General features: G+C 34.3%; 1 protein-coding gene across 1 annotated transcript in view; it reads left to right on the forward strand.

Moving 5' to 3' along the window:
- Positions 1-12,557, forward strand: part of LOC145684788 (trypsin-1-like) — a 63,159-nt gene that overhangs the window by 33,066 nt on the left and 17,536 nt on the right. Inside the window, exons 4-5 of the mRNA XM_081757158.1 lie at positions 862-1,073; positions 9,480-9,682. Of these exons, the coding sequence (XP_081613284.1) occupies positions 862-1,073; positions 9,480-9,682 (415 nt within the window). The remainder of the gene's footprint in view (positions 1-861; positions 1,074-9,479; positions 9,683-12,557) is intronic.

Genomic DNA, 12,557 nt, shown 5'->3' on the forward strand with positions numbered 1-12,557 from the left:
CATTTAGGCAAAACGCAATGTGTTTTTCTTTTTCTGTAGTGACTTGGTTACGGTAGGCAACATTGTCACAAAGGAACAAAATTTCCCCTTCAGGCGAGAACCATGTCAACCAATACTGCGGTGGGAGGGACAGTTTGGAAGTTCCAGTTCGAAAGCGTTATGTTTTGGAAAAGCTGTTTTGGTTTGGTAGACTTGTTTGCAAAAGATCTGCAAGCATATGGATCCTTATGAGGCAGTGTACGGCATGATAACCCCCCTTACTGCGCAGCCCCACAGTTGCCCAAAAACTGTTAAGCTGGGGAGTTTGGGAAACTCTCAAGCAGAAAGCAACTATGCAGCCCCGTTTCAAACGCACTTGTTTAAGAAAAGATGATGTTGACAATAAAACGAAAAGTGATTTAGCACAAATAAAAGTTTAAAATATTGGAAGGTTTGTACAAACATGCAAACATTAAGAGAAACCGCCACTGCATGTTTCCCTTCTTCACCAGAGGTAATATACCTAATGAAGGCAATAATATATTGTCGAAACTATAACAGGAAATAACTTATTATATAAAAATGAAATCTAGACAAGTAAATAATACTTAGTACTTTTAAAGTGATCTTATAAGAATCTACACATTCTTTTACCCTGTTGTTTAAATATACGTTTATATTAACATTGGATCATTTTTACAAATAGACAGATTCTATTTATAATTTTAATTCAATTAATTTACTTACATCTCATTATATTAGTTGTCAATAAAGCCATAGTAATTTATTAAAAAGGTAAATGCTTGACTCAATATTGATTATAAATTTACAAGAACGACTAGAAATTGAAATAATTATAATATCAGACATTTTAAATTTTAGTTTTGCTGCTCGAGATATGGATGTTGTAATAGGAGTTCATGACGAATACAACTTTGGAGCAAACACTATTATAAGACGAATTCAAAGATACATTCTTCACGAAAACTTCCGTAAAGGCAAAGAGTACGACATACACGATCTTGGACTGCTTCAGCTCGAAGAACCTGTTGACTTTTGTAAAGAAGTTGTACCTATATGCCTGCCTCCAAAAGGTAAGAGGGATATTGCATATAGTATCGTATACCATAATTATATTGTATGCGTTATTAATCGGGTACAAAAATTTGTTAAGGTTGTAATCTAAAGAACTAATGTATACTTGTTTTCCATTGAAGTAGTGAACGGAATGTGTGTAATAGATATTAGTAAATTTGTAATAGTGTTCGAGAAAAAGCAATCAGGTTTCATATTATTATACTTGAGGCTATCTAATACGAAATGAAAGCATAGAACACTACGGTTCACTGATGGGATAGTTCTTGCACAACAAAATATCGTTAGTTTGTTCTAAAACTCATTTTGATAGCGTTGTGTTCATGGAGCTAAGAAAAATTATTTATTTACTTAATATGAAACTGGCAGTAATATACTGAAACTGGCAGTTATAGATGTACTACGTAAGTTTGAATATTGAATTCCTATAGTCTGCCGCAGTTTCGTACTGTGAAACAAAATTCGATCGTTTCATTCATATAATGGTATAGATTAATTGTAACTTAATACATAAAACGTTTCGAAACATTTCAATATTTTTATATAAGAATCATAACAAAAATATCACATAATATTTGAGAAAACATTAATTTGTTCAATAATTATTATTCTAATATTGATTTTAGTTCTTTAATAATGCGTGAAGGATACCTGCACATATATATCCAACTGTACATAAAACTTGCTCAACGTTCTTAACTGTTACTCAAACCATGTACACATCTATAATGCTTCATTTATGCCATCTTTTATAGTTATTATATTGTATCATTATTATCATTATTGCATCATTTTATTTTATTTATATATATCGTAATGCCATGTAGGTAGAATGTGAAGAATGTACACAAAAATTTTAACCCTTTACTCTTTCTATAAAATGTCATAAAAAGTTTTACAAAGCTTTTGTGAATTTCCAAGTCTTCAAATATTTCCAGTGTATAATAAGAGAGAAGCTCCTTGGCACACGATGTAGCCTCGGAAAATAAAAGGATATTTGTTTTATCCCAGAGTGACTTCAGACTGAATTGGTTATACTCCGTAGTCCATATGAGTCCCGAGAATAGGTACTAAAGGATATCTTCGTTGCTCATAATAGCCACGGAAGAAATTCTTGGCAGGTGAAGGATCAGCGCTGACCCCGTCGTCCTCTTTCATAGCCAACTTCTGGAGGGAGAACTTGTATAGGGGTAGTCGTTTTACTTCGTGCTTCTTCGTGTCATCGTGATATTTATATAGAAAATTCAGAGATAAGCCGATCAATATGATAATAATGAACTTGACTTCCTGGACGTCTTTATAAAGTAATGATAATACTGGTTTTATGAACATTTTGTATAATGCTTACCAAGAGTGATGTCACTAGCAGTGATTTGAATTGCGTCAAGGAAGCAGAGAAGTGTTGTTTCTGTTTTTTGGTAGATCATTGGCATTTTATGCGAAACAAAAAAATGCAAAATTTGCAGATTGCTCACTGAATGGAAATGTAATGATATTCTGCTGACATAAATGACAGACAAGAATGTGATGTAAATGAGTTGACGATTGAAAACGGATTATCCAGTCTAATGTATCTTTTTGTTCACTCTAATGGTGAATATTCGCTTATTATTTTCCAATGCTTTCAATCCGTAATGAATGGTTTCATCCTTTCACCTGAAACATCTCGAACATTGGTGGTAACTCCACACAGTATATATTAGAATTTAATTTATTAAGAATTCTTGTAAGACCCTAATAGTTTGATGTGAAAAACTTACGCTTACCCTCTCCATCGTGATGGAATTGTAGCAAAATATGATCGCTCGGCTCATAATTTCTTCTTTGTCGTTTGTCATAAACTTTCCTTGGTTGCAAATGAGCCTTTTGTAGATGGGTTTTAACGTTTTCCCTTATTGGTATCATTTTTTTCTCTGTCCACTTGAATGTTGTTCTTAATCCCCAAGGTACATTAAGCGAATGTACGAGGTTCACAGCCAAATAGTGAGAAGCTTGAAGAGTATTTTGTGCCACACTGAACATAAGTGTTAATTGCAAATGTAACATATGGGAGCTATTTTTACCAATCTGAATAATTATCTCAGACAAAAAATTTTGAACAGTGCTATATAATTTTATTGGATAGCTAAATGATGAATGGTTATATATGCCGGTGAGTATTTAAAAGTAAGGTCGTATTTTAGTACCAGAATTTTTAATCATCTAGCGCTATGCACACGATGTTGTTCCAGATACAAAGTGTGAAATGTATCAAATCGTAAGATTCTCTTTCTCGGGAAAATTTTCAATATTTTCTGCTGTGATAGATTCAGAAACTTTTGTTACGACATACAACCTTGCCATTTCCGTAACAACAAAAATATATCTAACTTGTCTGTTTTCTACTGGAAAGTCCCTAAAGTATCGAACATCCATATAGAGCCAATTTGTTCAATGGGATGATGAAGTAACTCAGCCTGAGATTTCTCTGATAACATCTTCAATTTCTGACGTTCCAAAAACTTTTTATTTTATGTACAATATAATTATTGAGGTAAGTCATGTACAATTTACATAATGCAGTTCGATATGATTTGATAAATCCAAAGTGAGAAGAAGTTGGTTGTTTATGAAATGTTGTAAACTATATGTTTGTAAGAAATTCCCGAATACATAGGAGATGTAATATTCCATAATATGGATGCTTTTGCTTCCTATACTGTATACTATTTTGAAGAGAGAAAAATCGAGCTTATTGTACTGTTGATATTTTTCCAAGTTCACTCCTATCTAAGACAGAAATAATATCCTTATGATTATCATTTTTGCGTTGCTCCTGCGCTATAATCGAAAGTAGTTCTGGATCGTCAATTTATAAAACAGTAATGTCTAATATATTTGCACGGAAAGTATGAAAGTATGAAGTGCCTCCCCTCTAGTAAATGTTCTTAATGCTATTTTCTGAAGAAAACTAAGTTGCAATCCTAAGGAAAGGCAATGATTTTTTTTTTGTTTGTTTGTTTTTGCTCTTCCGAAGCATTCGAGGCGAACTGCCATACAGTTTGTAATTTCCTAAGAAAATAGGCGTCAATCGGTTCCTGTTCTGCCTTGTAGAGAGGTACCTTGGGCCTAGCGAGTTTAATTTTGCCTTAAATTTTCATATGTCAACGTGTTGTACTAATTTTGATTCTTGAGTTGAACTACAAGATCCAGAGCGTGAAAATATGTACCAGTACATTGGAAGTACTTTTCGTCTCTTCCTGACACACCAAGATTGAAGCTTTGTCGTATGTCCGACAACGTAAACAGTCGGTCGGGATCTTCTATAATATGTCTAGAATATTTGGCCAAATGTAGCACATTAAAAGGGATCTGAGATGCGCTTTCCGTCATTTCACCGTTGGAACTATCGTTATCCTGATTACGTCTAAATGTATGTTCTCCTGTCCTAGTTTTCGGTCTGAACAATCCTACTTCTGGCGTATTAAAAACGAGAGAAGATAGAGCGGAGAAACGGCATTTTTACTAATCTAAAAGTGAGCCTGTTGAAAGTTAATGCTCGAATTTACTTCATAAAAATTGCATTCTGTAGTGAGGTCTCCAATTTCTATACTGAGTGCAGAATAATGAAACCGCGCCTAACCACAAAGTAATATTCTGTAGGTAAAGTGTAAATAATGTATACGGAAATTTCAGCCCTTCACGCTTTTATTGAAAATATCTTATAAAGTAGTACAGTTTCTATAAATTTCGAATTCTCTTCAAATGTTTCCAGTGTATAATAAGCGCGAAGCCCTCGGCACACGATGTGGCTTCGGAAAATAAAGTATATTTGTTGTACCATAGTGCTGCCTCAGACGGAATCAGTCATAATCCGTCGTTTATAGCACTCCAGGAGTAGGTATGAAATATATCTCCGTTACTGGTACTGACACTTCCTTCGTTCTGTCATCCTTTTTAATAGTAATCTTTCTGGTGACAACTTGTAGAGGGCTAGTCGTTTCACTTCTTAGTTGTTCGTATCCACTTCGTGCCACTGTTTATACATAAGCTATAAAAATACGTATATATCATGAAATAATGTGCTTAATAATACATTTTGGTGTATGGATATATATATATATATATATATATATATATATATATATATATATATATATATATATATATATATATATATGATCCTGTCGAAATTTGAGAACGCTATTAGTTTTTCAACTTCCCAAATATAAGATAATGTATCATACAAAACCATGTTCATTAGACTCGTTTTTGAAAATAAACAATATTGTTCATATAAAGATACTAAAATTCATGGTCTCGTTGACATCGAGGCAAACTTATTGAGGAGAGCTACGTGGCAATAAGCAAAGAACTATAGATTTGTTAGATGCTGCTTTGTTTCAGTAACACCTAGTAGTATCTTTATGAACCCTTGCAATAGTTGTCCCTTTACTTCAATGAAGAGTTGTGTATGCACTATTTAACCGTGTCATAATATGAAAAAATATTGGAAAAATTCTGCATTTAAGACATTTGAGTTTGTCTTAAATGTTACATTACAAATTGATACCACTTCGTAGTATCTCTTAACAGACACAATCAGTTTCAACAAGATGGCTTTAAATCCGAAGATTTGGTAGGGGGGTAAAAATTTCCTAGGAAATTATTACCCCCTGTCGGTTATTGGTTACTTCAAAGACAAAATCAAATGTTACTTTATAAATTGATATCACTCCGTAGTATATCTTAACAGACACAATCAGTTTGAGCAAGATGGCTTTAAATCCGAAGATTTGGTAAGGGGGTAAAAATTTCCTAGGAAATTATTACCCTCCTGTCGTTTATTGGTTACTTCAAAGACAAACTCTGAAGTAACCAATAACCGACAGGGGTGTAATAATTTTCTAGGAAATTGTTACCCCCCTACCAAATCTTCAGATTTATTTATTTATTTATTTAACAATCACCAGATACAGCTCAGAGGTCATTTTACACTGGATAACAACAACAACAACAACAATGGAAAGGATTTGGGAAGGTATCGGCCAGGGCCTGTTTACTAGGTACCATCCCGGCATTTGCCTGGTAGGACTGAGGGAAACCCTGGAAAACCTCAGTCAGGATGGTCGGCAGCGGGATTCGAACCCACGACCTCCCGAATGCGAAGCTAACGCTCTACCACTTGAGCTACTTCGCTCGGTATTTAAAGCCATCTTGCCCAAAGCAAGTGCATACATTGAGAGATCACATTCAATTATATGAATTTTTTATGTGACTTCTGACTTTTCTTTTGAAATTACCAGAAACCGACAAGGGGGTAAAGATTTCCAGGGGGTAAAACTTTCCAGGGGTAAAGAATCCCTGTGACACCGGTACTGTTGAATCTAAATTCCAACTTTTCTACTTCCAATACTAGAACTGCCGTGTCGTGACAAAACGATGTAACTTTGGCGAAAAAGTTTTGCGAAAATGAGCCTTAAAGTTTTCATCCGAAAATGTGATCTGTATCGTGTAGAACCAGTGTAACTAGGCAATAATGGTCAACCAATCAATTTTCACCAAAGTTAATCACACAACATGCATTTACGTAACATTACATGTGACCACGTGTTTCCAAAGTCAAGATACACTGGTTCTATACGATACAAATCACATTTTCGGATGAAAACTTTAAGGCTCATTTTCGCAAAACTTCTTCGCCAAAGTTACAGCGTTTTGTCACAACACGGCAGAGAAGTTGTGCGTCATCGTGTCGAAGAACATTTTCATCCCGATCATATAATAAATACAACAAGTCACGGAGAAAGTAGCGTCACTGTTTGGGGATGTTTTACTTACTACCAAATTGTTAATTTAGTTCGAATTAACCCTAGGAACACCAAGGTATTTTTGGGGTACATGGAACACCAACGGGGGGGGGGGGGCTCTGAGCCCCAGAACATACAGGTCATTATTTCTCACGGAAGATATGAACTTGGGATGTCTAAGACATCATATACTTTTATTCTCTATTATTAATTGGTATCCAAGTACAATGTTGCCAACTATATAAATATATGTGTAACTGTTTAAGTTACAGTTTTTTTTTATTTAGTCAGTAAATATGACCTATTTATTTTATTTGTTTGTGTAGAAAAACTGTCAAACAGATCAATAGGACTTAATACAGTGTAGTATGTGTACAAAGGCGGTATCTAAAATCATTTTGGTGGTGGGGCAGTAAAGTGTGGTAAAATTGGGAACAGTGGGGTATACTGCAGTATTTCAATGAATTCAGGATTAATCCTTTATATAATAATTCCATCCCGGTTACTCTTGAAGTGGTGAAATTCTTTCAAATTTTGTTTGTGCGGAAAGACAGACAGTGTGAGGGACATTCATTAGACACTATAGGTAATGTCACTAGAAAAGCAGTGTTTCCAACTCAACATAAGTTACAATTTTTCTAGTAGCACAACGTTAGGATCTTGCACCTATGGAATGAACATGTAAAACGTAAGCAAACAAGCTTTGACTTGTCTGTCAGTTATGTAAACTAACACCACTACAACATCATGAATATTGCAAGGAATTTATCGCAAGAAACGTACCACTGCTTCCATTTGTTCCATTGGATTTATGAAATAAATTGTTCAAATCACAGTCTTTTGTATCCAAATCTGACAAGGTTATTTCCACCTTGCTGTATTCGAGCTCACTACTTTCTATGTCAGATTCATTTTAAAGTCCTTTAAGTTCTTTCTCAATTGAACTTTGGCGAAGAGCACGATTTGCCATTGTTCCAATCCTGCTGCAGATTCCCACATACAGTCACAGTCACAGTCACAGAATAACGAAGTGGCAATTTCCTATGAAATATGCGTCTTCAGTCTGTGTTGCATGCTGGTGCTTGTATATTCTATGATTAAAAATACTTGATAACATCAGAGGTGGAGCAGCATAGTTCTTTCCAGTTACTATAGAAACTTGATGCTCTCTCTCTCTTTCTGTCTCTCTCTCTCTCTCTCTCTCTATATATATATATATATATATATATATATTTACATGTATGTGTGTGTGTGTGATAATAATATAAAGTGTTGAAGGAATAAACTAATAGAAAATAAAATATTTAGTTGCCAAAAAATAATGAGAAAAAATGTATATAATAATTTTTTATAATTTGTAGTTGGCAACACTGCACCAAATAATAGCTCAGGGTGCCCCTGCATGTTGTAACAGCAAAATTGTTCCAAAGTAAAATAAAACAAATAGCCAAAACACTGGCATCTTGCACTTAGCGTATGCGGTGAATAGCCCTTAATAGGCCTACTGCCAAAGAAGGGGGGGGGGGCTGTGAAGCCCACAGCATTTTCTTTATTTATAAATAGAGAAAACAATACACTAAAAACTAAACAAGTACGTTTTATGATGAAAGGGGTCAAGCTTGATAATATCATTCCCCCCCCATTTTTAATGAAATTAGAAATGTAACAAAAACAATTGGTGGGCCTCCTCGCCCCCCATTAGTTCCTAAGGCTAATGGAATAATTGACAAAATCGTGTTTCACAATGTTTAAATAAGACATGGAATTCCATCAGGAACATGTATTTGAGGATATAATTTTGTCCTACAATAAGATTATTATTCCAAACATTCTTCCAAGCTATGCAGTAATTACCTCAATGCAAAGAACAAGATTACGTCACCAACAAATGGCACAGTCGGCACGGTCACTGGATTTGTTAACCTTTTAGCTCTTGTAAGATGAACTTGATAGGACATTCTGTAAAGTGACACCAGCGAATACCAAAGGTCTTTAGAAGGCTTTTCGGAGGTACTGGTGTCTCATAGCTTTGCGAAAGTTGGATAAATAATCAAATAAACGTTTGAAATTTCTTGAGCTGCTTTCCAGGCTAAGGGTCGGCATTCCTTTAAACGAATAATCAATAAATTAGACACACACTCATATATATATTAACATACAGTTAATGTCAAAAGTCTGTGCACACTACTGACCTATCTAAATATTCCCCCTCAAAAATACATGTATTTGTGCATAGCCCAGTTTGTTTGATTTATTCTGTAAAATAAGCATCATTGTCCATATAAAGGAGAAAAGCATGTGATCCTTTCCACTGAAACAAACTTAAGTATAATAGCCTCCGTCTATGGACAGTTACTTGCTCTCAAAAGGAAGCCATTCTTTAAGAGAAAGAAGGAAAGAAAAAGGTCATTGACAAAGATTTGGCAACAGTTTGGTTCACTTTATTCTCTGCCAGTTAGTTTTCGATGGAGACAAAACTGGAAAGGACAGTACGGAAAGAATCCGCACACGGGGCGACTTCCCTTTGTGAGCAAATAGCTTTTTTTAGACCGCGGCTACTATAATTCTAAACTATTATTAATAACATATAATTTCATTTTTGTTATGAATAACTAGACCACAACGTGCATCTTCAAGACTTGGTAGTAGCTGGATGGGGTACAATAGACGATGACGATAATTTTAGCCATGTATTGTTAAAAGCCAAAGTCACTTCAAAGAACAGGGAACAGTGTTTACTGGACTCTCAATATACTGACGAAGAAATCAAAGATGATCAGTTCTGCGGTGTTGGTCTGCCTGGAGTGGACTCCTGTAGAGTAAATATTTTTTTATATATTGTTTAAATATTCACAATTATTACTAGTAAAAATTACTATTTTGGTAGGAGATAAAAGTGTATTTGTTCTGGTAATGCTAGCATTAAGTGGATACAAAACTATTTAAGAAGAAAAGCAGCGATCTTTTAGCAGTTAGTAAATAATTTAGAAGAATGTATTATACTTTTCGTGAGGATGAATGAAACAGAAACGCAATCAACATGGAAAAGTATTATGATATACATACATACATACATATGATATACATACATACATATATGTTGAAAATGTGACTGAATGTGAAAATGTGGAAAAAATAGAACCCAAAGCTAATTTTCTAGTATAATAAGAATGTTCTAGATAAAGGATCATCAATTTTTAGCAAATCCCGCTGTGACTTCCGTATGATGCATTCAGCACTTGTCGTGATTAAAGTCACAAAAGACGTGCAAGATCATTCGCTAGAATTGACAACTGTCATACACAAAACACTCAAGATCACCCAGATTAATTGTAGAACTAACTGAGATTACTAATATACAGCACGCGACAAGCTGTGATTCAGAAAACAATTCTATTTTATTTTGAAATTGTAAACTTTACACAATATAGAGTGGCCCGAAAGTAGGAATACAGTCCCGTACTGATCGGTCATGACATACTGAGAAAAATCTGTTTTCCGGACAGCGGTATATGTACAAATATACGGAATCCTCTTGCTTACTACAGAAATCAATATGGAGCATACGGATAACGTATGCTACATAGGTACTGCCCTTAGTTATTACATCATGTCGTTTGCAGGATGTCTGATATCTAACAGTCTTCCTTATATTCTATACGCATATGTAATACAAGGAAGCTATATGTTATATAGAACCTACGTTCATTCATATGTGAGATCCTGACCGCCTATACTGTTTCATACGGAAAGTGCGTACATATGGAACACTTAACGTACAGCAAACATGTAACTGAAAACGAATGTTTTATAATGCTTTCTGTATAAGTCCAAAAGTTAAAGAATTTACAAATGTAACATACGATTTTACGTACCGGTAAGCTACATACATTTTTTTCTCAGTGCATTTTATATCATTTACTGATTGTTACTAATAACAGGTATTGATTTAATTTCTTCCTTATCTGTTCTTGATTTATTTTCACTTATACCTTAAGCTAGGAACAAACCGAGGCAAATTAATTCATATCTTAATCAATTAAAATGTCATACTTGATAGATGCCGGTCTATATACGTACTTTTGGGCCACTTCGTATATTTTACTATTACACAATTGCATATTTAATATTTCTGCTTCGAAATACATTATATAATAAATAGGAATGGTACGCTTTGGTGAAGCCAGCGATCTTCCCTCTCACTAATTTCAACCCTATACTCTAACAGTAAGTCTCTAATTTCTGACAAAATATACACAATGTTATATAAAAAATTGAGCGTGTTCAATATATATTCAGAAAAAAAATATAGTGTATAAAATTAGGGAGAACGTACTCTTTCCTTATTGGCTTATTTCAATTGGAAGCAATGTAAGCGATTGGAATTTCTAAACAAATAAGAAATAAAATAATAATAATAATTTGTCTACCATATTCGACAAAACTGCACATTTTACGGCAGTTATTAGAACATTTATATTTAAATCTTCGAGTGGGGTACTGAAATGAAATTATATGAAATCTTTAAGTTTTACACCCCACGGTTATGCCAGCAGGTTAGGCCGGTGATGATGAGAGGAGTGAAATGATGAAATGAAGAAAGTGGGAGGAAACGGGAGAACTCTGAGAAAACCCACGAGCACGGTGTTTATCCACCAAAAAGTCCACACGGTGCGTGCTGGGATAGAACCAGGAACCCCAAGCGCCGGAGGTGAACGCTCTAGCACTGAGCCACCGCGTCCCCAAAAGTGAGGTAGTGAGTCAGTCCTGATATTTGATTGAATTCAACTGCAATATTAAGGATTATCTAAAAACTTTCAATAAGCACACGCATCATATTGTGTTAATATCGAATAATATTTACAAAAGTTACTACAGAACATTTTTATTTTAAACTGGGTGGAGAGAAGGTCAATCTCTAGTTTTCGCTGCATTTTAAATCCAAATACTGACATTGATTGTGAAACCTTAAAACCTTTAAGCCATATTTAATAAAAATCTAATATGTTGCGAAATATATCTCGAATATATTTTTGAAGAGGTTAGGAGTAATCTATATCCCGTTACATGACACAATTAGCCATTCATTCTTGTCTGATTGTAATACCAAATACAGAAGATTACGAGAAATTAAAGAAATGGATACATAATATTGCATCAAGATCAAATGACTTTTATCTAAGTTATAGTGGATCTCTATTATAACTTGTATGTGTGTTCGAGGAGGAATAGCACTACGTTATTCTTTTCTGATTTCAGCTATATGTATAGTGAGTTATTAATAGAACAACCAACTTTATGCTTTATACAGCAGCATATTATGCGTTATTTTCCCTTACATTATGCTTTATTATGCTTTTCCTAAAATTATGCCTTAATATGCTCTTCCTTAAATTATACTTCATTTTAAGCATTTCTATTAAAAATGTATATGAAACTATTATTTTCCCCACTAAATTACATCAATAAATACTGCATCATTTTGTGTAGTTTTCCTTAAGCGATGTTTCCAAGAAGAAACATGAAGATACACAATAGGCGTTTCATATTTAATGAATTGAGAACAAAGAGTACAAAGTAGATTACCGCCTTGTACTTTGAAATGGTCAGTTGAGTATTCTCTTACTCATTGAGATCGCATAAACTCTTGATTTTGGCATCTTGGAATAAGCACAACCAGCCTTGCCTGCCTTT

The sequence above is a fragment of the Thermobia domestica genome, chromosome 5 (assembly GCF_964235325.1).
Source record: "Thermobia domestica chromosome 5, izTheDome1.hap1.1, whole genome shotgun sequence".
Taxonomy (NCBI): domain Eukaryota; kingdom Metazoa; phylum Arthropoda; class Insecta; order Zygentoma; family Lepismatidae; genus Thermobia; species Thermobia domestica.